At 38.8% G+C, this 27,296-nt stretch overlaps 1 protein-coding gene across 2 annotated transcripts in view; it reads left to right on the top strand.

Moving 5' to 3' along the window:
• The first annotated feature begins 7,954 nt into the window (after positions 1-7,954).
• The window catches only part of VSIG1 (V-set and immunoglobulin domain containing 1), a 39,147-nt gene continuing 19,805 nt past the window's right edge, over positions 7,955-27,296 (top strand). The window contains exons 1-2 of one of the 2 annotated variants that reach the window (XM_081793439.1): positions 7,955-8,247; positions 23,633-23,796. In XM_081793439.1, coding sequence (XP_081649565.1) covers positions 8,199-8,247; positions 23,633-23,796 — 213 coding nt within the window. In that variant the 5' untranslated portion in view covers positions 7,955-8,198. The remainder of the gene's footprint in view (positions 8,248-23,632; positions 23,797-27,296) is intronic. The other variant, XM_081793440.1, reaches the window with a different exon arrangement.

Here is a 27,296-nt window from a genome sequence, read left to right as displayed (position 1 = left end):
TATTAATTAATGCTATAACAGTGAGATCACATCATGTGGGAATCAGGAGACAATCTATGGAGGAGTTAACATTTGTGATGAGGCTCACAGGATGAGTAGATTTCTGATAATTCAACTTGGCGAGGTGGCAGATCAGGAAGGAAGGAATAGGCTTGCAGAGGCACAGGGATGGAAAAGTAAGGCATGTGTTCAGGGAAAAGAAAGTATTCAGTTTTGTTTGGAGACCACTTGTAAGGTCTTGGCCAGCCCTGACATTCTTTGGTGCTACAAATTGCAGAACATAGTCAGGAGGGGTAGGTTGGACACCTATTAAACGCTGGATAATGTTTATGCCTTGGAAAAAAGGTTATGGGGAGTCATGGAAGATTTTTGAGTATGAGAATGACCCGTTTAGATTGAACTTTAGGAAAACCTATCTGGCAAGATTATATAGGATGGATTTGAGACAGAGGAAAATTGGAGGCCAGGAGACGGGCCAGGAGGTAACCACAATTATCTAAATGAGAGCTAACAAGGACCAAACTAGAGGATGACAGGACTCATATTCTCACCTCTCTCAATCGACCTCAACGATTCCTGTTATGTATTTCACAGGTAGTTTTGTGTTCTCTTCACTGGGCAGTACCTATTGGCTCCTGCTCCCCCTCCCCATCCTTTAGGACACACATCTAGTGAGCAGCCATTTTAACCTTCCTTTACCAGTTCACTGTTTTGAAATGGCTGCTAGTCATCCTCCTCACAGATAAGGCTGTTGTTGGTCAAAGCCTCAGGAGATGGAAAAGAGAAGATAGGCTGAAGAGCTCTCAGTAGGATTTGGTACTCCTGGAATGGCAAAATGATTAAAGTAGGAGTCAAATAAGAGTTAATGGGGTGCCAGCCACAGCGGCTGGGAAGTAGCACATGTTTGGAGACCAGAGGATGATCTGTGTGAAGTAAATGTTGAAGTGTCAGTGGGCCATGTAAGTGGAGTTGCCTAGCAGGGAGTTAGAAAAAGCAATGAAGACTCAATAGTGCTGTGATTACACAAGGAATTTTTGAAACACTCACTTCGGAACCATTCCAACAGGAATGAATTAAAGCCTTTAAGCACTGACCAGATTCTGCCCTTCTAGATGGCATTTAGAATTAAAAGAATCCTACAAAACTATAAAAATATGTAGAAGGAAGTCCAATAAATTTTAGTTTTCCTGTGATGACTACTTCAAGGATCAAAAAATATGTATGAAAATCTTTACTCCTAAATCTGTCTCTCTGTTTCTATCTCATGCTGGTGCCATAAGTAAGAATGGCTTCAGTCTGTCTTTTGGGAACCCAAGACAGCCTTCTGAGCCTGTTCCCAAGCCACACAAGTACAACAGGCTTATTACTTTATTATTATGTCCTGTTTTGTGAGCACAAAACAGCATCACTGAACTTGATCATCTACCTTATTTGTTAAAATTAATCTCAAATGACAAAGCTATTTCCAAAGACCAAATTCTTTCAAAAGGCAATGATTTGCTTTGATTTAGGACATTAGGACATCTAAAAAAAAAAAAAACAAAACCATTTCTCCCTATCTCACACAATACACAAAGATCGATTCCAAATGGATTAAATACAGATTCCCAAATCCATTCATTTAACAAATACTGATTGAGTACCTACTATGGGCAAGGTGCTCTGTTCTAGACGCTTGGAATAAATAGTAAATGAAACAGAGAGAAATCCCTGCCCTCTTGAAACTTACATTTTAGCTGGGTGGAAAAGTTAACAATAAGTAAACTGCATAGTGTGTTAGAAGGTAATGACTGCTACCTAAAAAGGAAAAAGCAGTGAGGAATTGGGAGGGCTGCAGTGGAAAAATCTGCAGTTTTACGTTGTGGGAGCAAGGGAGGTGTGGTTGAAAACTGAAATTTGGGTGAAGACCTAAAGAAGATGAGAGAGTTGGCCCTGCTTATACCTGGGGTTAAAGGGTCACAAACAGAGGAAACTGCCAGGGCAAATGCCCAGAAAAATGGGAACATGCCTGGCTTCTTCAAGGGTCAACAAGAACAGTGTGACTGGAGCAGGGTGAGCAGGGAGGAATGCTAGGAGCTGAGGTGGAGGGGGTGAGGTGGATCATTTTATATCATCTTCTCAGCTACTTTAAAGACTTCAGCTTGTACTCAGAGAAATCGGGAACTATAGGAGGATCTTGAGCAAAAGTGAGATGTGATCTGACTTACATGTGAAAGGATCATTCTGGCTGCTGTGATGAAAATAGAATGTAAGGAGACAAGGAAGAAGCAAGGAGATCAGTTAGGACGCCATTGCAGTGAGCCAGGCAATTGATGCTGGTGGCTCACACCAGGGTGGTAGCAGTGAAGTTGGGCAAAGTCATCAGAGTCCGGGTATATTTTGAGCATGGATTCAAAAGGATTTGTAAACAATTTGATGTGGTACATGAGGGAAGAGAAGCAAAGATGATGCAAAGGCTTTGGCCTGAGCAACTGAGAGGATAGAGCTGCCATAACTGAAAGGCGGAACAAAATTATAGAAGCATTAAGAGAAAATATATATTAATATTGTATAATAATACATAATAAAATTTCTATAGTCTTGGATTGGGGAAGGCTTTCTTTTTTTAATGTTTATTTTTGAGAAAGAGAGAGAGCAAGAAAGGGAGGGGCAAAGAGAGAGACACACAGAATCTGAAGCAGATTCCAGGCTCCAAGCTGTCAGCACAGAGCCTGACATGGGGCTTGAACTCATGAACCATAAGATCATGACCTGAGCTAAAATCAGATGCTTAAGCGACTAAGGCACCCAGGTGCCCTTAATTAGGGAAGGCTTTCTTAAGGAAGACATGAAACTCACAAGCTGTGAAGAAAAAAATTCCCAGATTAACTACAACAGAAGACATGAAATTTTAAAAAAAGACAAAATGCAAACCTTCTTTATGGGAGAAGATGTGAAATTAAAAAAAAAAGTGACAGACTGGAAGAAAATATTGATAATATATATACCAAACTTAATTCCTCTTAAATTAGTTATTAATTATCAATCAATTAATTAATCTTTAATTAAAGGATATGAATTAAGATTCCTAAGGTATAAAGAACACTTCTATGATATTAAAAGACAGATAATTCAATGGAAAGTGTCCTAAGGTCATAAACAGGCAATTCACAGGGAAAGGAATACCAACTAGGCCAGTAAACCTATGAAAAAAGGCTCAGCCTCATTACAGAAATAAATATTAAAACAGCAACGTAATACCAGCTTTCGCCCACGTTACCAGTAAAATATATGACCAATAATTTTCATTGTTGACAAGGCTGTGGGAAACAGGCACTCTCTTTTTTTTCTTTACAAATTTTTTATTCAAATTCTGGTTAGTTGGGGCACCTGGGTGGCTCAGTCTGTTGAGCATCCATCTCTTGATTTGGCTCAGGTCATGATCTCACAGTGAGATCGAGCCTCGTGTCTGGCTCTGCACTGGACATTGAGCCTGCTTAAGATTCTCTCTTGCTCTGCCCCTCCTCTGTGCTCTCTCTCTCTCTCTCTCTCTCTGAAATAAATGAACAAATAAATTCTAGTGCAAATACTGGTTTTAGTAGAATTCAGTGATTCATCACTTACATACAACACCCAGTGCTCATCACAAGTGCCCTCCTTAATACCCATCACCCTTCTAGCCCATCCCCCACCCACCTCCCTCCATTAACCCTCAGTTTGTTCTTGATTGTTAAGAGTCTTTCATGGTTTGTTTCCCTCTCCCCCGCCTTCATCTGCTTTGTTTCTTAAATTCCACATATGCACTCTTAGTGAAGGTGTAGATTTGTAAAGAATTTCTGGTGGATAATATTGCAACATCTACCAAAATTTAAAGCGTTCATATCCTTTGGCCCAGTAGTTCAATTTCTAGGTACCTAATCTACAGAAATAATCACACAAGCAGGCGGAGATGTAGGCAAAGGGATGTACATTTCACCATTGTTAATAATAGTGAAAAAATATTAGGCATAAGAATTGGCCAACAAGAGAATGGCTAAGTAAGTTGTGGTACATCCGTACTGTGAAATATCATCCAGCCTTCAGACATATAAGGCAGCTGTATAGATGTAGTTGGACATGCTGACCTAAAGAGACAATAAAAATGCTTTTTCAAGGGAGGAAACAAACTATAGAACAGTATGCGTAGTATGATGACCTTTGTGATTTAAAAAATAGCCACCATGCATGTGTGTGTGTGTGTGTGTGTGTGTGTAAATTCATAGACGCTCTGAGAAAAATGTGAAAATCCTATTGAGTGTGAGCGTGGCATGGGCTTACACATGTGGGTGAGAGAATAGAGACTTTCTTCTTATTCTCTGTATACTCCTTTGTTCTTTGAAACCCCTTTACAATCAAAATGTGTTATTTTTGTAATTTTTAAGTTAAAAAAATGAGAAATATGTCAGATACTGCAGATTTCTGAAAGTTCCCAAAGAAGAATCCTGGAAGCGGTAACATGTTTGTTACGTTAAATTCACATTGTGCCACTGTGACAGGAAGAACAGCATCTAATGCGTGCTATGTGGCCTTGGGAAGGACACAATGTTTCTGAGCCTCTGTTTTTTGTTTTTTTTTTTTTATGGAGAATGTAGATAATACCTGCGCTGTGTGTTTTCATCAGTTGCAAAGATAAAATGGAAAAGCCATTGAAAAATTATAAAGCCTTGTAAAAATATGAAACATACTTAATAATACTTCATGTGCTAGTTCTTTGTCAATAACATCAAAATTTAATACCAAGAAGAGAATTTAGATGATCTCTTTGAATTGGTTTTAACAGAATTCTTCCTGTCCTGATTAGGTCTTACCTATACAAGCAATGTAGGCATTGTACGTCAATGTTCTAGAGAGTTATGTGTATGAGACGTTCTGGTGCAGATGGGTTTGGGCAATAGCCTTACGTCATACTCTTCATGCCAACCATTTCAGGGCCAGCTAGCTTGGTCATAGTGAATTAATTAGAAAGCTTTTACTTAGCACCGGCTTTGTGCTTAACATTCCACTGTAAGCAGGTAGCCAGATATCCAAGTTTGCCTGGGACTGTTAGGTTTTACACTGTCCCATTCCGTAATGGCTAATAGCAGCCTATTCACTCTCAAAAGTGTCCTGTCAACTATGGGGCATGGAAGAAAACACAGGAAGCCCCTGGCTTCAAACACCAGTCTTAGAAATTTCTTTCCCATTCCCAGCTTTTCACCACTGGAAAATCCAGTATTACTTTCATGGATCTTTTGGAGACTTAATGGACTCAGAACCAAGGCTGAGAAGAGCTGCTGTGGACCTCCAGAGGGCTGCCCCACAAGTTGCCCTCCTCTGCAAAACCTCCTCCCTCAGACCATTTCTCTTTATTGCATTGCCTCATACTCCTGGCCAGAGATTTATTTGGGGTGGGAGGGGGGAGCAAGCATTCCATTTTCGATAGTGTAAACAGGTTGGGGAACGTTTATGGCAATTGATTTTTTCCCCTCCTAACATGGAGCTGATTGATGGTCTGCTTCTATGGAGGAAGGGGACTGGAGGAATAAGGTTAGAAAGGAAAAGGTAATCTTGGAGCATGAGTTATGGCTGGTGAATTAGACCCTCCCTCAGGGCAACCAAGGAAATCAAGAGGCCAGGGGGCCATGAAAGTTGGGAGCAGAAAGGAAGGTGGGTGTCAAAAATACGCAATAGTTATTTGGGGAAAAATGTTGTTTTGTGCTCAGCCCATGTCTTAAGAAGGGAAAGGAATGTTCTTACTTGGCCACCTACTGCTCCTTCTCCTCTTCCCCTGCTCTATATGGCCCAGCACCCAGAATTCACACCAATGGCAGACTATGTGCCACATGAGTCTGGGAATGAGACTTCCATTTAAAGCATCCTGCTTTGACAGGAATGTGTTCTTGGATTCAGTCAATGGGCTTACCAATACATTTTTGTATATGCCCTTTCTTTCCTTTTTTATCTTTTTAAGTTTATTTATTTATTTTCAGAGAGAGAGAGAGAGAAAGAGAGCGCAAGTGGGGAAGGGGGGAGAAAGAGAGAGAGAGAGAGAGACAGAGACAGAGACAGAGAGACAGAGAGAATTCCAAGCAGGCTCCACACTGTCAGTGTGGAGCTCAATGCAGGGCTCAAACTCATGAACCGTGAGAACATGACCTGAGCTGAAGTTGGATCCTTAACCAACTGAGCCACCCAGGCGCCCTAGTATATGCCCTTTCTTAATTTGGGACCTGCCTGTATAAGACCTTGTCTCTGCCCTTGAGTGGCTCAGCTATTAGATTTAGGGGAGACCCAGTTAATAAATAGGAAACTACTGGAGAGCAATCAAGTGCCAACCATAGGGTATTGGCTCTAAGTACAGTGCAAATCTTTCCAAGGTGGGGCCCAGACAGGGGTTGTATGCACGTTCATCAAAATTTTCACATAAGACGTCATTACTGATCTGCCCTAAGAATATGCATAGACAGCAAGAGGATGGAGGAGAAAATTCTAAGTAATGCCGGAATTCACCTGGAGCCAAGGTTTGGCACCAGCCATGAGCATGGACAAGAAAGGCTGTGGGAAGGAATCAGGCCTGATGGAAGCAGTGGGAAATTGGCCTGGCTCTGCTGAGTTGGGCTCAAACATTCCCTGTAAATTAAAGTTCACAGAACATATCAGTGCAGTGCATACATGTTTCAGAGTGAGTGAGGCAATAAATCGTGGCAGCGTGTTTCAGGTGGGTGATTTAACATGACTAAAGTTCAGAGGAGGTGAGGGTCAGATCTTGGAAAGTTAGGGAATCCAGATGAAGGACTTTGGTCTTGTTGGAAGGCATCCATAATGGTGTTAATTGAAGATGCTTAGTCAGGGTTGGAACATCAGGATGTGGCTGGTACACAGGATGAAGGAGGAGGGAGTCAGGGAGACCATTTAGGAAGTTGCCACAGTAGGCCAGGGGTAAAGAGCTAAGTGCCTGGCCCAGGGTGGAAGCAGCAAATTTGTGAAAGGACAAATCTGAGAGCCATTGCACAGGTAAAAACAAAAGGACTTAGTATTGTGAAAGAAGAGCCAGAGGAGGCCTTCCTGCATCTGAATTTAAACACAAGAGGAACACTGTTATGAAGGCTTCTCACCTATGCAGCCTGTCATGCCCTCCTAGGGAACCCCCTTTCCCAAGAAACCCTATTGCACCTACACAGTAACCTAATTCTGCAAAAATTCAGATTTATCCGATGAAGGTCTTTATTATTTTTATTATTATTTAAGTCTATTTATTTATTTTTGAGAGAGAGTGAGCATGAGTGGGGGAGGGGCAGAGAGAGAGAGAGATTGGGAATGAGAGAATCCCAAGCAGGCTCTACACATTCAGCACAGAGCCAGGTGTGGGGTTTGAACTCTTGAACCATGAGATCATGTGGGGCTTGAACTCTTGAACTGTGAGGTTGTGACCTGAGCTGAAATCTAGAGTTGGATGCTTAACCCACCAAGCAACCCAGGAGCCCCTCCAATGGAAGTCTTGAAGCGTTTATTCACTCACCTTTTACAAAGTTAGGTGGGTTGATAAATGCTACAGGGTTTCTGACCAGGGAGGCCAAAGCATACTATTCATTCCACTGCCGAGGTAGTGAGAACCACCAGGTCTTCAAAAAAAAGTGTGATGTGTCCACAGTTGGTTCACACAAGAAATGAATACTTTTTGCTTCATAACCTCTGTGTCCTTCCTGTGAACCCTGTCTCCTGAGAAAATCTCAGAGCACGAATTTACTAACTTAATTTGTAAAAGGAGGTTAGTGGATCCATACTGTAAGACTTTTATGGAAATATTTGAAATTAATTAGCCTTGTCAGCTTTTATTTGCATAGGTTCACTTCCAACTGTATAGTCCCCCCCAAATTTAACTTTTTAATAAGTATGATTTTAAACAATAAAACTTAGAGAATCTGTATACAAAGAGCTTGAAGAATTTAAATACATGGGTTTATTATTAACACAGTAGCAAATATATCAAGAAACACGCCCCATGAAAAGTGTTTCAAAGAAACACACATCTGCTGTGAGAAAGGAGTATACCCAATAAGTAAGCCCGAAGAAGCTGTTTGCTTCGTGATACCGGCAGATAAGCCTGGCAAACCTCGGTGTGATTGAAGAAGCCAGTTTGACACTCAGCCTAGCCCAGGCAAGCTACCGGGCCTCGCCTGAGCTCAAGGAACCTCGACACAATGGTGTTCGCATTTTGGAAGGTCTGTCTGATCCTAAGCTGCTTTGCAGGTAAGGGAAGTGTCTCCAAACCATCAAAGATGATTGGGAACGGTTTTCTTTTAAACTCAAATCATGAATTTTTACATGTGTTCTTCTCTTGCACTTCAAGGGAATTATGATTCGTTTGCAGAATAAAATAAATGTTAGAACTCTAGCTTAGCAAATATAGGCCATGTTGTAAATGTAATTGTTTTATGTAGCATCTGAATTAAAAAAAATTTCTCTGAAAAATCACAGTAGCTTTCCTTTTCTTGATTGGGAAGGTGAACAGCTTAATTTACTCAGAAGCTGAAGTTTGCACTACGGATAGTTGTGTTTTTTTCTGTTTCAGTTTAGTGTTTCCTTTAAGGGAACTCACTGTGATCAACTTGCGTTGTTACAACAGGCAGAGCTGGGCTTGGAGGGCCTACTATGCTTCACTCTCTAACATTTCTTTAGGTGTTGCTGTTTTCCAAGCCTAAGACTGTATTTTGGAAAATCCGTGAGTGATTTATTGTACATGGCATGGGTGTTTTTAGGGATCTGAGCAAAACAAAATAATTTTTAAATTATTTTGATGTTGGTTAAATTATTTGATGTTGGTTAGACCCAGGAGAGATCACTAATTCAGAAAATCTCTTGGCTCATTTTCTCAAGTACCAGATACATTTGAATCTGTTTTTATGATGTTAGCTAGGTACAATAATATTGTTTACAGTCATGCTGATATTGTTAAGCCATTGGCAGTATTAGGCAGTCATTAGGATGAGGTTTACTAAGCATATTTAATGACATAAGAAAATGTCCAGGATAAAATATTAAGTGAAAGAGCAGATCCACACATTTGACTAGAATAAATTGCTAGAAGGTTATATACCAAAGTGCTCATGGTGATTACCTCTGGCTGATGGGACTATAGATGATTTTCATGTATTCCCCAGCATTTCCATATTTTCCGGGGGTTTCTACAAAGAATATTATACTAGTTGTATAATTAAAAGTGCTACTTTTCGAAACTATATGGTAGTTAGTAATAGTTCTCTAGATGTTCTTTACTAAATGTTTAAACACATGTGTTCTATGGATCACCAGAAGGCAATATTGCATTTATCCTGTGATCTAACCAGGACTCAGAGCTGGAACAGCTAGAACACCTTTCTCAGCTTCTGTGCTAATGGGACTATGTCATGTCACAATTTTCCCTTCCCCCAGGAATATTCATTTTAAACCTTAACTTTAGACAGTGAAAGTCTTTGTTCCTTCTTAAAGAGCTTCCAGTCATTAGCTAATTTGGTTATCCCTGGGTCTTCTGCACCAGGCCCCTAAAATCACACATGTAGTCAATAGCTATTTCCTTGTGCGAGGCCTTATGCAGGCCTACACTAGACAGCAGTTTTGGAATAGTTACAAGAATGGTTTTTACTGTAACTAACTAACTAATAGTAGTTAATTAGTTAGCTAGTTTATATATGTAATATATATATTATATATATAATTTAATAGTATATATATATATATATATATATATATATAAAATTTACTGATTACAAGTGTAGTGTATGGTCATTGTGGAAAGGTTGAAACTATGAAAACATATAAATAAGAAAATAAAAATCACCAACAATTCTACCACTCAAAGATTTGGTTGAATTTCTTATATATATATATTTCCTTTGCAAGTATATATATCACATTACAAAATTGGGTTTATACCTTGTATACAATTTCCCATTGTTTAAAAAATAACTTGGATGATATTAAGGTTTTATTTGATTGTGACTTTTAGAACAAGGCCCAAACAGAGTGACCAATAAATACTTCAGAGCCTTTGTTCTTAAATGACTACATAACTGGTTTTGCTGGCATATAGTGTATACTGCATATCTGTACACAGATAATCTAGCTGGCCCATAGCAAAATATGATGGTGTCAGTCTAGCAGATGGAATGGAAATATGGTATAATATATTGCTTCCTGTGCTTACATACGTATAGAAGTCTGAGAGAGGGAGATTTCAGTAATCTGTACTTGTCATTGGTAGCGTCCCTGAGTTGATCCAGATGTGGCTGTGAAATGATTGATACTGTTTTTATCAATGTGAAATTTGATGTGCTATCTGGACTTATTTCTTGGGCAGAAAGAATGTCCCATTTTTTGGTGTCAAGCCTGGTGCCTGGCACATAGTGGGCTCATAGTAAACGTTTGTTGGAAGAATGAATCATCTGAAATGCCGCCATTTGGAACAACATGGATGGACCTTGAGAGCATTCTGCTAAGTGAAATAAGTCAGACAAAGACAAATACTGCAGAGTATCACTTATAAGTGGAATCTACAAAATCCAAACTCATAGAAACAGAGTAGAATGATGGCTACCAGGAGCTGGGGGGTGTTTGTCAAAGGTTACAAATTTCCAGTTAGAAGATGAATAAGTTCTGGGGGATCTAATGTACAGCGTGGTGACTCAAGTTAATAATACTGGATATATACTTGAGACTTGCTAAGAGAACAGATCTTAAATGTTCTCACCACAAAAAAAGAAATGGTAATTATGTGATGTGATGGAGGTGTTAGGTAACACTATGCTGGTAATCATTTCACAATATAGAAGTGTATCAAATCAACACATTGTACACCTTACACTTACACATTATTATATGTCAATTATATATCAGTAAAGCTGGAAAAATAAAAGAATGAATTAACTTCTCAAACCTCAAGCATTCAGAAATAATTTTCACATACATATTTAAAATCAGTTTTCTGTAAAACTAAGCAAGACAGATTTTAATCAGAATCTTTCTGTATAATGTTATATGTCAATTACACTCCATTAAAATTTGATTTAATCAAAAATCTTTCTTATGACTTCTTAGGAAGTCTTAGGTTAAATTCCATTGCAGGAAAATCATTTTCATAAAAAACGTCTTCTGAAAAAAGTTCACCCATATCATTTTAGATACTTGTAATATATATTAGTCACCTTTTAAGAAGATATGTTAATGTTTTCATTTTCTGGAGGTATGTGCTATGCGTTTTACAGCAGTAATATAATTTAACTTCGGTTTCACAGTCAAATCCAAAAAGTAAGTGATCATTTGGTTATATTATAAGTCAAAAATGAAGAAATTATATGTGAAGTTGTTGGAAATTAAATCACTGCAAATGCCTCATGTTGAATATGGTTATTTAAAAGAATATTTTTGCTGTGGTATATTAAAAGAATAATTCCCTATAAGCAAAGTGCCTGCCATGTTGTAAGGCATTAAGTACTGGAGTGAAAAACCACGACAAAACATGAGGCACTAAAAAAATCTCTTAAAAACATTGGTTAATTTAAGTAAAAAGCATACACTTTGGATTAGCTTTTTTTAATAATAAGCACTGATTTTTAACAGCCATTACACATATTTCAACCACATATGTGTTTCTTGTTTTGATTTTTATTTATTTATTAAAAATGTTTATTCATTTTGAGAGAGAGAGAACCCCAAGAAGGCTCTGTGCTGTCAGTGTAGGGCCTGACGTGGGACTTGAACTCACCAACCGTGAGATCACGACCTGAGCCGAAATCAAGAGTTGGCGTCCCTTGTTTTGCTTTTTAATCCAACCAGGGTAGTGAGGGGAATTGCAGTTCTGAGTTTTGTTTAAATCAGGTACTAATCTTCATGTTGCTATTTATTCACAGTCTTGTTAATATAGAGATTTTTTCCCCGACTTTTTCAGTTTTAAAATAATTTCCAAAGTAGAGTAAATTTATCCAAAGGAAGGGAACTTTTATTTTTATCTGCTTCTTACAGAATCACTTTCAGTTTACAGGAAATTCTATTGAATGGGCTAGAGAATGATCTCAAAGGTTTAAGTAATGTATGGTAATGGAAACATGTGACATATCTTGTACATATATATTTTTTAATTTTTTTGAAAGAGAGAGAGAGAGAAAACATGAGTAGGGGAGGGGCAGAGGGAGAGAGAGAAAATCTTGAGCAAGCTCCATGGAGCATGACTTGGGGCTCCAAGACCCTGGGATCGTGACCTGAGCTGAAATCAAGAGTGGGACACTCAACCGACTGAACCACGCAGACTCATGGCACATGTTTTTTTAAGTTCATCTGTAAATATGTAGCTTTTGGCTCTGAAGTGTATTGTTGCTGTATTAGGGATGGACAATTTTTGAGCACCATCTTTTCTTTACAATTTAAGGATTGATTATGGTGCTGAGTATTGGGAATCTGGGCAATAAAATGGTCTGGAAGTATTGTCTTGACAACTGTTACTTATTTACAGGACACTGTGTGGTAGTCCTAGAAAATACTGTCTCACACTAGATTTGGAGGTTGCCATTCTTATTCTAAGGTGATATTGTTGAGCTTCTACAGATCTCAACTTCTTTGGGCATTTATATGTCTCCTATTTTAGAAAATGTTGAAAATGTTTAAATCACGTTTATAGTTCCCCAATGCTTGATTTTCATTTGTCCTCATTCTGGTCTGTGCTCAAAATGACTTCCCACTGTGTTGATAGGGAAGGCAGAGATTGTGTCTGTCTTGTTCATTATTGCTTCCCCAGTGGTTAGCACTATATGTGGCACAAAATAGGCTCTATTTGTGTATTTGTTGGTAGGCACCATGGCCTCTTCCATGGCTTGCCTTGTGTGAGAATTAATGCTTACTCTGCCTTCAAGCACTTATACTGAGAGCAGCCTTTAAAAGGTTTGGGGCGGGGGTGGGGGGGAGGGGGCGGGAGCAGCGTGCTTACGTTGTCATAAGCTCCCACCATGAGCCCATCCCATAACAGATATTGAGACCCAAACTAGAAGACAAAAATGATGGCCAAAATGATGGCCAAATAAAACCTGAAAAATCTCTGTTTGGGGGGAAAAGTTTCTGGGAACTTTAACAGCCACCAAATCCCCATGTTGTCCTTTTTATTTTGAACACTTTAAAGACATTTGGAAGTCATCATTTAAGCATAGCCAGAGATGTGTCTAACTTCCAGGAGAAATGAAATGGGGTCTTTGAGGGCAGGAGAGAGCCACTTAGCCTTCCCCAATAAAGTTTCCATTGGAAAGAGTAGCTTTTTTGTATGCAAATTTTAATTTTTGGAAAAGCATGACCAGAACCCGGAGAGCATGGATATACAGCACTGGGAAGAAGGAAACTGCATTGAGTTAGAAGGTGCTGCATTGTGTCTATCCTAAATCACGTATCTCAATTTATCACGGTATCAATTGCCCTCTCTAAACAGCCAACCTCTGGCACAGAAGCAGCTGGACCAGGTGGCCTGGCTGTGACAGAGAACTTGGCTATTGAGTACAGAAAACCAGGGGTCTCAGGACAATGGTGTGCTTTTTCTTCTAATTTTTCAAAATGTTTGTCAATTCCCTGATTCCTTTTGCCTGTCATTAAGTATGAAAAATAAAATGAAAGAAGTATTTGGGTGTGCAGAATTAGGAAGGGGGCCAGGATTTGGCTTTCTGTACTATTTCTTCTGATCTTCCCATGATCTCTGTATTTTCATTCTACTCCTACTCCTTGTCTGTAACCCTGCAAGCAGCTAGAACTCTCACTCTAGTTCCCCTGCAGCATGAAGAACATCTCTTAAACTTGACCTTTTCTTCTAATACTTATCTGACAGTCTTCTGTTCCATCCTGGAGAACATCTATACTCTCTGACTTTGCAATGGGTAATAACCAGTTAATCGAGTGAGTCAATGCCTCTATAGTATTCCCCAAAGTATTGTCCCTTATCATAGACCTTTGGAAGATGCTTGTATAGTACCAAGAATTTCAAGTACGGTGGTGGGCTGGGTTTTTGGGTAGGGGGATCTTGCATGGTCCTCCAAATAATAGGGGCATCTCACTGTTTTGGAAGGCCAACCGTTTTCAAACTTTGTGGTATGAGGACCTTTTTACACTCTTAAAACTTGAGGGACCCCCAAAACGAAGACTGTATATTAGCCAATTTGACAATAAATTATATTTTTAAAAAAACTTGAGGGAAATTTCTGGTCTGGATAAAAGGGCATAGATCATGCTTCTCCTTGCTTCTTTCTGCTAAACACAAGTGTAAACCCTCCCTGGAAATAATGTAAGAGAAAACCAAGGGAGAACTCTGAAAGACAGTAAGAAGAAAGCAAAATGATGTGGAGCCCTGGAAATAACACAGTGGCAAGGTGTTTTATGTCTTTCTACCCAACAGAAGAAGGGTAGCCAGTTCTGGCATTTCCAGATCCCAACCTAGCCACAGAGGGCAGCCCAGGGAGGATTATTCTTCCACCAGATCTAATGAAAGTCCCTTTGACATCATGTGAGCCCAACACCACTGAGTGAGTCATCAGAAGCCACACTAACAATCGTAGACAAAGGAAGCATTTTCTTTCCTCACTGGCCTGAGAACTCACTTTCATCTAGGGATATTGAGGTGGGAGAGTAGAACAGACAAAAGGAATGAAGTCACAGCAAATGTTCAGTTCTGGAAAGCTCTTTGTGTGTGTCTGAGACTCCCCCTGCCCCCAGAGACACAAGAGCAGTCACGGGTACCAGTAGGAGTGTCCTACCATATCAATCCCCCACTGAGAGACACCCAGCAGCCTGACCTAGAGAAACACTTCCACCCTCTCAGGCAATAGGATGAGGGACAAACAGAAGCCCTAGTGACAGCAGATAAACCAAAGAGACCAAAACAACACTGCAGAGATTCTAAAAATTAAACTAGCATTAGAACCACAGCTCACAAAAGTAGGCTGAGACCTGTGTGTAAAACATAAATAAAACAAAATAAAAGAGACTGTCTGCTAAAATGACAGATTTAAATAGGAGTTCCCTAATAAAATAGACAAAATTTCTATGGGTTTGGACAAATGTATAATGGCATGTATGTGCTATTATATTATCACATAGAGTATATTCACTGCCCTAAAAATCCTCTGTGCTCCACCTATTTATGCTTTCCTCACTACTCACCCCTTGAATCCAATGATCTTTATATTGTTTCCATAGTTTTGCCTTTTCCAGAATATGAAAATTGAAATCATATAGGATATAGACTTTGCAGATTGGTTTTTTCATCTAGTAATAAACATTTAATGTCCCTCCATATCTCTTCATTGCTTAATAGCTCTTCTTTTTAGCACTGAATAATATTCCATTGTTTGTATATACCACAGTTTATTGATCCATTCACCTACTGAAGGGTATCTTGATTGCTTCAAAGTTTGGGCAATTATAAATAAGGTTGCTATAAAAAATTCACATGCAGATTTTTGCATGGGTATAAATTTTAAACTTTTGGGGGGTAAATACCAAGAAGCATAATTGCTGGATAATGTGGTGGGATTGTGTTTAGTTTTGTAAAAAAAAACACCAAACTTGTCTTCCAAAGTGCCTGTAATATTTTGCATTCCCACCATTAATGAATGAGAGTTCCTGTTGCTCCACATCTTCACCAGCATTTGGTGTTGTCAGTGCTCTGGATTTTGGCCATTCCGATATGTGTGAGGTAGTATCTCATTGTTTTAACTTGCATCCCCCTGATGACATATGATGTGAAGCATCTTTTCATATGCTTATTTGCCATCTATATATCATCTTTGGTGAGATGTCTGTTAAGGTCTTTAATCCGGATATATTTTTTAATGTTTTTATTTATTTTTGAGAGAGAGCAAGACAGAGCTCAAGCAGGGGAGGGGCAGAGAGAGAGGGAGACCCAGAATATGAAGCAGGCTCCAGGCTCTGGGCTGTCAGCACAAAGCCCGATGCGGGGCTTGAACTCACAAACTGTGAGATCATGACCTGAGCCAAAGTTGGACAGTTAACTGACTGAGCCACCCAGGCACCCCTAATGCAGATATTTTTTATCGAGTTGTTTGTTTTATTATTGAGTTTTAAGAGTTCTTTGTATATTTTAGATAGCAGACCATTATCAGACATGTCTTTTGCAAATGGTTTCTTTTAGTCTGTAGCTTGTTTTCTCATTCTCTTGACAGTGTCTTTTGCAGAGCAGAATATTTTAGTTTTAATAAAGTCTAGATTATCAATTATTTCTTTCATGGATTGTGCCTTTGGTGTTGTATCTAAAAAATTCATTACTATACTTAAGGTCATCTAGAGTTTCTCATATTATGTTTTAGAATTTTTATATTTTGCTTTTTTCATTTCTATCTATGATCCATTTTGAGATTATTTTTGTGAAGGGTATAAAATCTGAGTCTCGATTCATTTTTTTGTACGTAGGCAGCCAGTTATTCCAGCACCATTTGTTGAAAAGATCATCTTTGCTCCACTGTACTGCCTTTGCTCCTTTGTCAAAGATCAGTTGGGGGCACCTGGGTGGCTCAGTAGGTTAAATGTCTGACTCTTGGTTTCTGCTCAGGTCATGATCTCATGGTTCATGAGTTCGAGCCCTGCGTCCTGCTCCGTGCTGGCAGTGGAGAGCCTGCTTGGGATCTCTATCTCTCCCTCTCTCTGCCTTTCTCTCTCGTTGCCTGTCTCTCTCAAAATAAATAAATAAATTTTAAAAAAAAGATCAGTTGACTCTTTTATATGCAGGTGGGTCTATTTCAGGGCTCTCTATTCTGTTCCATTGATCTATTTGTCTATTTGTTTTCACCAATACTATACAGTCTTGATTACTATGGCTTTATAGGAAGTCTTGAAATTTGTTTTTCCAAATTTGGAAGTCAGTCTTTCAAATTTGTTCTTCTCCCTCAGTATTGTGTTGGCTATTCCGGGTCTTTTGCTTTTCCATACAAACTTTAGAATAACTTTGTCAATATCCACAAAATAACTTGCTGGGATTTAGAAAAAAATTTTTTAATGTTTATTTATTTTTGGGAGAGAGAGACAGAGAAAAAGTGCGAGGAGGGGGAGGGGCCGAAAGAGAGGGAGACACAGAATCTGAAGCAGGCTCCAGGCTGTCAGCACAGAGCCCGACACAAGGCTGGAACCCACGAACCACAAGATCATGACCTGAGCCGAAGTCGGGCACCTAACCAACTGAGCCAGGCACACCTAACTTGCTGGGATTTTGAATGGAATAACACTGACTCTATAGATCGAGTTGAGAGGAACTGACATCTTGAAATTATTGAGCCTTCCTATTCTATTGAGACATAGAATATCTCTCCATTTATTTTTTTTTTATTTTTCATCAGAGTTTTCTAGTTTTCCTCCTACAGCTCTTGTACAGATTTTGTTACATTTATACTCAAAGTATTTCATTGGGGGGGGGTTGCTAATATAAATGGTATTGTGTTTTTAATTTCAAATTCCACTTGTTCATTGTTGGTATGTAGGAAAGCAACGTACTTTTGTGCATTAACCTTGCATCCTGAAACCTTGCTTTAATCCCTGTTAGTTCCAGGTTTTTTTGTTGATTCTTTTGGATTTTCTACATAGGCAATCATGTCATTTGTCATTTCCTTCACAATCTGTATACTTTTTGTTTCCTTTTTGTATATTATTGCATTAGCTATAACTTCCAGAATAAGGTTGAAAAGGAGTAATGACAGGGAACATCCTTGTCTTGCTCCTGATCTTAGTAGGAAAGCATCTAGTTTCTCATCATTAAGGATGATGTTAGCTGCAGGTTTTTTGTAGATGTTCTTTATCAAGTTGAGGAAGTTCCCCTATATTCCTGGAGTTTTTTTTTTTTTTTATCACAAATGGACGTTGGACTTTGTCTACTTCTTCTGCATATGCTGATATGGTCATGTGATTTTAAGAAACCTGTTGATGTGATAGATTGCATTAATTCATTTTCAAATTTTGAGCCAGTTTTGCATACCTGAGATAAATTCCACTTGGCCATGGTGTGGAATTCTTTTTATACATTGTTGGAGTTGATTTACTAGCATTTTGTTGGGATTTTTGCATCTATTTTCATGAGAAATATTGGTCTATAGTTTTTTTTTTCTTGTAATGTCTTTGTCTGATTTTAATATTGGGGTGATGTTGACATCATAGGATGAGTTAGGAAATATTCTCTCTGTTCTATCTTCTGAAAGAGATTGTAGAGAATTGGTAAAATTTCTTCCTTAAATGTTTGGTAGAATTTACCAGTGAACTCATCTAGGCCTGGTGCTTTCTGTCTTGGAAGGTTTTTAAATATTGATTCAATTTCTTTAGTAGATATATAGTAGATATAGGGTTGCCAAAATTGTCTACTTCTTCTTGTGTGAGTTTTAGCAGATTGTGTCTTTCTAGGAATTGGTCCATTTTATCCAGGTTATCAACTTTGTGGGCAGAGAGTTATTCCTAATATTTTTTATTATCCTTTTGATGTCCATGGTATCTATAGTCATGACCCTCTTTCTTTTCTGATACTAGTAATTTGTGTTCTTTTTATTTTGTTCTTAATTAGATAAATTAGAGTCTTACCAATTTTATCGATCTTTTCCAATAGCCAGTTTTGATTTCATTGGTTTTCTGTATTGAATTCCTGTTTCCAATTCCATTGATTTCTGCTCTAATTTTCCTTTTCTTCTCCTTACTTTGGATTTAATTTGTTATTCTTTTTCTAGTTTCCTAAGGTGCAAGCTTACATGATTGATTTTAAATCTTTTCTTGTTTTCTAATATATGCATTCAATGCTGCAAATTTCCCTCTAAGCACTGCTTCTGTTGCATACCACAAATTTTTACAAGTTGTTTTCATTTCCATTAGTTAAAATATTTTAAAATTTCTCTTGAGCTTTCCTCTTTGACCCATGTGTTATTTAAAAGTGTGTTGTTTAGGGGCACCTGGGTGGCTCAGTTGTTTGAGCATTCTACTTTGGCTCAGGTCATGATCTCATGGTCCGTGGTTTCAAGCCCCGCGTCAGGTTCTGTGCTGACAGCTCAGAGCCTGGAGCCTGCTTTGATTTTGTGTCTCCATCTCTCTCTGCCCGTCCCCCACTCACACTCTGTCTTTCTCTGTCAAAAATAAATAAACATTAAAAAAATTAAACGTGTGTTGTTTAAAAAAATAAAAAATGTATTGTTTAATCTCCATGTATTTTGGGACTTTCCAATAATCTTTTTGTTAATTTATTTCTACTTTAATTCCATTGTTGTCTGGGAGCATACATTGTGTGATTTCTCTTCTTCTAAATATGTTAAGATGTGTTTTAAGGCTCATAATACAGTCTACCTTAGTGAGTATTTATAGTGTTTTAAAGTATGTCTCTTTGTATATAACACCACCCAACAATAGCAGAATGCACTTGTTTCCCCCCAGGCACCTGAAGAATATTACCAAGATAGAATATATGCTTGGCCATAAAACAAATCTCCACAAATGTAAAAGAATTGAAATCATGCAGAGCCTGTTCTCTGAGCACAATGGAATCAAACTAGAAATCAAGAACAGGAAGACAAGAACGTCTCTAAATACTTGAGAATTATACAACACACTTCTAAATGATCTATGGACCAAAAAGGAAATCTCAAAGGAAATTTACAGGCTATAGATAGAACTGAATTAAAATGAAATATAACATATGGAAATATGTAACATGCAACTAAAGCAGTGCTGAGAGAGAAAATTTTAACACTAAATGCTTCCATTTGAAATTAAGAAAAGTGTCAAGTCAATAACTGGAGTTTCCACATCAAGGAACTAGAAGAAGAAGAGTAAAATAAGCCCAGAGCAAATAGAAGAAAGGAAATAATAAAGAGCTGAGTAAATGAAATTGAAATAGGAAAATTGTTAAATGAAATAAAAATCTGGTTCTTTGAAAAAAACTGATAAATAATATTTACAAACCTCTATCAAGACTGGTAAAAATAAAAAAGAGATAAGACATAAATCACCAATGTCATAAATGAAATATGGGATATCACCACATATCCTGTAGTAATTAAAAATGTAATAATGAGATACAATGAACAAATTTACCTTCATGTATTTGACAACTTAGAAGAAATGAACCAATTCCCTCAAAACAGCAGACTACCAAAACTCACCCAATATAAAATGGATAATCTGAATATCCCTATAACCCTTAAAGAAATTGAATTCATAAGTTAAAAAGGTGCTGAAAAAGAAATATCCAAGCCTAGATACTTTTACTGGATAGTTCTACTAAACATTTAAAAGATAATTAACAACAATTTTACACAATCTCTTCCAAAACATAGAAAAGGAGGGAGCACTTCAAACTCATTTTGAGGCTAATATTACCCTGATACCAAAACCAGACAAAGATAGTACATAGACTATCATACATAGAAACCATAGACCAAATTCTTTCATGAACTTAGACTCAAAATTCTCAACCAGATACTAGGAGATTGAATCCTACTATGTTCAAGAAGAATTCTACACCATGGCCAAGTGGGATTTATTTCAGGTATGCAAGGCTAGTCCAACACCCAGAGTCATTCAGTGTAATCTATCATATCAACAGGCTAAAGAAAAAAAGCAAATGATCATATCAATTGATACAGAAATAGCATCTGACAAAATTCAGTACTCATTCATGATAAAGACTCTTAGCAAGTTAAACAATAAAAGATGCATTTGTTTCCAAGAGCTCCTGTAGCAAACTGCCAGAAACTGGGTGGCTTAAAATGAAATTTAGAAGGGTCTGGGTGGCTCAGTTGGCTAAGCATCCAACTTCAGCTCAGGTCATGATCTCACAGTTCATGGGTTTAGCCCAGCGTTGGGCTCTGTGTTGTCAGCTTGGAGCCTGGAGCCTCCTTTGGATTCTGTGTCTCCCTCTCTCTCTGCCCCTCCCCCACTCTCTCTCTTTCTCTCTGCCTCTCAAAAATAAATAAACATTTAAAAAAACAAACAACGAGAAATTTATTCTTTCAGAGTTCTGGAGGTCGAAAGTCTGAAAATAAAGCTTTGGCAATATTGGTTCTCTCTAGAAGCTCTGAAGGAGAATCAGTGCCATGCCATTCTGCTACCTGGCTGGTAGAAGTTCTTGGTGTTCCTTTGTTTGTATATACAATTCTTTATTTTTTTTAATTTTTAACATTTATTTATTTTTGAGAGAAAGAGACAGAGCATGAGCAGGAGAGAGGCAGAGAGAATGGGAGACACACAATCGGAAGCATGCTCCAGGCTCTGATCTGTCAGCACAGAGCCCGATGAGGGGCTTGAACTCACAAACTGTGAGATCATGACCTGAGCTGAAGTTGGAAACCCAACCGACTGAGCCACCCAGGCACTGCTACAATGCTCCTATTTCTGATTTTATCTTCATATGGCCTTTCTTTTTGTGTATTGGTGACAAATCTCCCTCTTTTTTCTCATGGGGACAACAGTCATTGGATTTAAGGCCCACCCTAAATCCAGAATCACCTCATCCCAAGATCCTTAACTACAGTGCAAAGACCCTATTTCCAAATAAGGTCACATTCACAAAAACCTGGAATTAAAACTTGTACATATCTTTTGGTGGGACACAATTCAACCCACGACAAAGGAGAATTACCTCAACTTAATAAAAAGCATCTACAAATAACCTAGAAAAAACATATTTTGTATTATGTTATGTACAAGTTGTACATGTAAAGTACCGGAAGTTATGGTGATTGCAATAAGGTCATAAAAATAAATTAAAAGCCTATACGTTGGAAAGGAAGAAATAAAACTGTCTCGACTAGAATCTAGATTATATGGAGAACTCTCAAAATTCAACAGTTGAAAATTAAACAGTACAATTAGAAAATGGGCTAGAGATGTGAATAGACCTTTCACATACCATTTGATATGCAAATGGTAAATTATCACAAGAAATTGTTTAGCATCATTAATTTGCATTAAGGAAATGGAAATTCAAATTACAGTGATATATTACTACACACTTATACAATGGCTGAAGTAGAAAATAGTGACAACACCAAAGGCTGAGGAGGATGTGGAGAAACTGGATCACTCATATGTTATTGGGGGGGAATGTATATTGGGATAGCCACTCTGGAAAACAGTGTGGCCGATTTTCGTTTTTGTTTTTAATAAAACTAAACACGTAACTATCATCTGACCCAGAAATTGCACTCTTCGGAATTTAGCCCAGGGAAATGGAAATTTATATTCACACAAAAATCTGTACATGAATGTTCATTGGCATTTTATTCAATAGCCCAAACTTGGAAACAACCCAAATGTTCCTAAATGGGTGAATTGTTCAACAAATTGAATGCTGCTAATCAAAGGCAATGAATTACAGATACATACAACAACTTGGGTTCACTGCTAGGTAATTATGATGAATGAAAAAAAGCCCATCCCAAGAGGTTACCATGCTTCCATCTATATAACATGTGCAAAACAACAAAATTTTAGAAATCGAAGACAGATTGATTAGTGGTTACCAATGCTTAGAATCAGGGATGGGGTGCAGGAGGGAAGTGAGGGTGATTATAAAAGGGCAATATCAGGGATCAGTGTACTGTTCAGTATCCTCATTGCGATGGTAGATACATAAAGCCACCCATGTGATAAAATTGTATAACACTAAATGCATACACACACACACGAGTACAAGTAGAACTGGAGAAATACAATACAGTCAGTGGATTGTCTCAATGCCAGTGTCCTAATTGTGATATTATAGTACAGTTTTATAAAATTCTACCATTGTGGGGGGCTGGGTAAATTGTACATGGAATATCTGTGTGATTTCTTAGAACTGTATGTGAATGAATCTACCATTATCTCAATAAAATTTTCAATTAAAAATTATTGAGGACTTCCAAAGAGTTTTTGCTATGTCAGTTATTGCCATCTATATTCACTGAATCAAAAATTAAAACTAAAAATTATTTGAACAAAAATCCACAAGCACACATTTCATTAGGTGCCAAAGCAATGATGTCACCTGCCATGTAGCTAGTGGAACACTCCACTGTACATTCATGAGAGGATGAGAGTGAAAAAGAAAAATAACATCTTGGCATTATTATGAATATCATTTTGATCTTGAAGCCTCTCAAAATTGTCTTAGGGGTAGGGTGACCAACTTATCCTGGTTTTCCTGGGATTTTCCTGGTTTAAGCACTGAAAGCCCTAGCAAAACCAGTATGGTTTGCCTGAGACTTACCTGATTTTAAAACTGAAAAGTTCCACATCCAAGGAATATGTTAGTCCTGGGCAAACTGGATGGGTTGTTCTCCATACTTATGGACCTTTTTGTGTCCCTGGACAACATTTTAAGAACCTCTGTGTAAGGCCATTCTTATACAGAAGCAATTCACAGTTTGGTGTTATTATCTCATAGTATTTGAGTATTGTCACATTGTAATTTGTTAGATGCTCCCCTACCCCCATGCCCATTGCTTGCTCAGTTTTGCCATACAGCCCATTGTACCTTCTCCTCCTTGCCTTGGATTCCTCAAATAAGATGTCATTGAAAGTGCTTTGTAATGAAAGAGTGTCATCAGAATGTGAGTATGTACCATTTTCTTTTTGATGATTATCTTTTCAGATCAAGGTAGTATGGTGCAGGTGACCATCCCAGACAGCGTCATGAACGTGACTGTTGGATCTGATGTCACGCTTGTCTGTACCTACACCAGCACTGTGGTCTCCCGGGACAAGCTTTCCATCCAGTGGTCATTCTTTCATAAGAAGGACTTACCACCAACTTCCGTAAGGACGTTTTTCCTCAACTATTCCCCTTTGGTAGTTCTGACATAAACTGTTGGGGTCGGTATGTGAAGGAGTGGTAAGCCAGTGACAACAGTGGCAGAACCTCAGATAGAAAGAGCTTAAAGACAACTGTTTAGGGAAGACCATCATCTATGTGACTTGGCCTTTGTCCTCTCTTCATATTCAGTTATAGCCTATTATCTCAAATCTGAGTAGGTCAACATTGAATATATTGTGTTTTCTAGAGTAGACAGGAATGGTCCTTCTTATGGGTAAAATGAGCAGTAGTTCTGAAAGGTTCTCATTCCCCTCAGATAATCTCTCTATTATTTCTAGAAGACCCCAGTTCAAGTACATGTCCTACCTGATCTGCAGATCTCTGGCAGATGTAGTATCTGGGATCTGCCTGTCAAGTGAGCTAAGTCATTGTGCCTGACTGAGTCCTGATGGAATGAGACTCCCAGATGGGTAGACAAGGGCCAAAGTAGTGATGAACCATGGGTAATCAAGGGCACCAGGAAGCTAGAGGATACAGGATAGGGAAAGTAGGCTAAGGTCTGGGCTAAGAGGTTGCTAGAAGAGGGTGCATGAAAGTCAAAGGAGAGTCATTCTACCTGTAAGCTGCCTAGTCTCAGGTTTTCTTCATCTGGCCTTAAAGATAATTCCTTTTTAAATTATCCCAAGGACTAAAATTGTATATTCAAAAGTGTGTGTGTACGTGTGTGTGTGTGTGTGTGTGTGTGAGAGAGAGAGAGAGAGAGAGAGGAGAGAAAGAGAGAGCATATGTAACAATCTGCATGAGTGTGCAACATGTCTGCCAATACATAACTCTTGAGAGAAAAGGCCTATAGCTTTCATCAGATTTTCAAAAAGGATGTATGGTCCAAAACAAGGATTTCACAGAAGAAACTAATCAGTATAGTTTGGAATAGTCGGATGTAGTTGAATTGGGCCTTGAAAAAAAGGAAGGGTTTTGATTAGTAGAAAAATGGAGGGCGAGTTGAGTGGGCTAGAGGAGTTTTAAGGGCAGAGGTAGAGAAGAAGGAGGGTGCTAGCTGGGAGGAGCCACACCTTGGCCCTTGTCACTTCAGCCATATCTGGTCCTTTGGAGGTGCTAAGTTCTCTCTTCAACAGAGGGCCTGGACTTTTGTAGCAGGAGACACAGTTCAACATGTGATTTCATTAATGCCACTTTCCAATCAACTTTCAACATTTTTGCCCAGTACTGGTTACCTCAGACAAGTGTCTGAATCACTCTGTGCCTCTCTTCAAAATGTGGTGGAGCACTAACTTCTGCAATTTCATGGGGAATCTGCTAACATAATGCATGTGAAAATGCTTGGAAAAAATATAAAGTCCTGTAAGTTTTCTCCCTTGTAAACAGCTTTATCTCCTTAATTAGCAGTAGCAGCAACAACAGTAATTTTACCACTTTTTGTCACCCAAATGCCCTGACCCAAGACCTCATATATTGCAATCAACTGAGAAAACATCCCTTTCCTTTGCAGGTTGCTCTCTCAGATTGTGGATGGTAATAATAATGTGAAATTTCTTCCTTTTGAAAATTCAGTTTCCTAAATAGTCTTTTCAATACATTCTTTATCTGCAGGCTTGAAGGCTTTCCCATTTTGCCAGTAGAGGCCGAATTTAGGGAGGCCTTGCCACTATATTTTGAGTTTTTTTTTTTTTTAATGCTTGGTACTCAAATCCAGATGTCCTCAACTGCCTGGAAGTGAGGCCAGGGCCAATCTGAGGTCAAAAATACAAATCGTTCTTTACGCCTCTTCTGACACTGGAATTTACAAGGCCGCCTCTTGGTTGAACTATGTAGTTATGTGTTGGGAGCCGCAGGCAGGAGGATCTTGTGACCAGCAGTGAGTTTTTTGTAGGCCTGGAGATACACAAAAGGTGCAGGTGATTGAACTGAACATGGCTTGAACTCAGGGCATCTCTTCGGGGCACTTTGGAAAGAAACTATTAAAACATTATTTGTTGAGTGGATTATTTCCTTGCCATTTGCCTCCTTCTTCAAAATGACAAGTACAGGCAAGGCAAGGAATTTAAGGTATCTAGTGTTTTTGGATGTCCAAATCAAAGGAGGTCCTCTGAGCTGAGCCACTGATTCAGTGAGAATATGTTTCTTGATCTTAAAACATTAAAAAAAATGTTTTAATGTTTATGTTTGAAGAGAGAGAAAGAAAGAGAGAGAGACTGTGGGCAGGGAAGGGGCAGAGAGAGGGGGAGACACAGAATCCAAAGCAGGCTTCAGGTTCTGAGCCATCAGCACAGAGCCTGATGAGGGGTACGGATTCGTGGACTGGAAGATCATGACCTGAACCAAAGTCAGATGCTCAACCAACTGAGCCACCCAGGTGCCCCATTGATCTTAAAACATTTTAGATGCTTCTCCAAGTGCATGAGACCTGTGCTATGCCTGTGCCTCAGCTGCATAGAAGACAGGGTAGAGTAGGTCTAACACTTGGCTTAGAGACAGTGAAAAACACCTCTATAAAGTCAAGGTTTCACTTCTTTCTCTTTTTCCATCTTGCTTCAGCTTATTCCAGTGATATCCACATTTCAACCATCCTTGGGGGTCGACTTCCAGAGAACTGGAGTCCCTCCCCTCTTTTCCCATCCTGGCAAGCATGTGCTTCTCTCTGCTTTTCCACATGAGTAATTTTGGAGCACCAGTGGAAACCTCCTGATGGATATTGGTTCTACTCCTTGCTTTGCTCTACTACTTGCTGGCTGGGTGACCTTAGGCAATTCAGTTGACCCTTCAGAGGGTCAGTTTTCCCATCTGTGTAATGGTGCTACTTACCTACCTCATAGGTTTACTGTGAAGATTAAATGAGATGATGCTTGTAAAGCACTGAGAAGCCTTCCATGTAGTAGCCGTTCAATGAATGTGTAGTAATTGAATGTGTAATTCAATGAATTCAATTCAAAGTGTATCATTACTTACAAAATGGTGATTTTGCAAAATCCCCATCCCATCAATACCCTCTGAATCATGGGCACTAGGGAATACAGCCCTACAAGAGACATTTAGTATAGCTTAACAGCTGGGGCAAAGCTCTTGGGGGAATCCTGGCCCAGGATTAGTTTCCTGTTCCATTGACTGCCAGGTCCCTGTGTCTAAAGACAAGGGTCAGGCTTCTCTGCCTGCTCCTATTGCTGAACAGAAAGTCTGCTCAACAATGAAGTTGTAGACCTCTTCAGGTGAGATGGAATTTTTCAAAATGGGATTTGGCCTCTATTTCAAATTCATTTCTTCTGTGAGTACGTCCATGCATCCAGAATTCAGTAAAGCATGTTGTATGTTAATCTAGGAAGGGCTGGTGAACATTTGGGGGATGATAAAAAGAGACAGCTGTGCCATTAGACAATTCTATGATTTATGGGCGTAAGATGTTGCCAGACTGATTACTGAGTGATTCAATTCAACTCCTGGGTTGATGTGGCAGTTTACCATGTAGCATTCGGCTCTCAGATCCACC

This window comes from Panthera onca, chromosome X (genome assembly GCF_046562875.1).
Source record: "Panthera onca isolate mPanOnc1 chromosome X, mPanOnc1 haplotype 2, whole genome shotgun sequence".
NCBI lineage: Eukaryota > Metazoa > Chordata > Mammalia > Carnivora > Felidae > Panthera > Panthera onca.
This window is presented reverse-complemented; position numbering and strand designations above follow the sequence as displayed.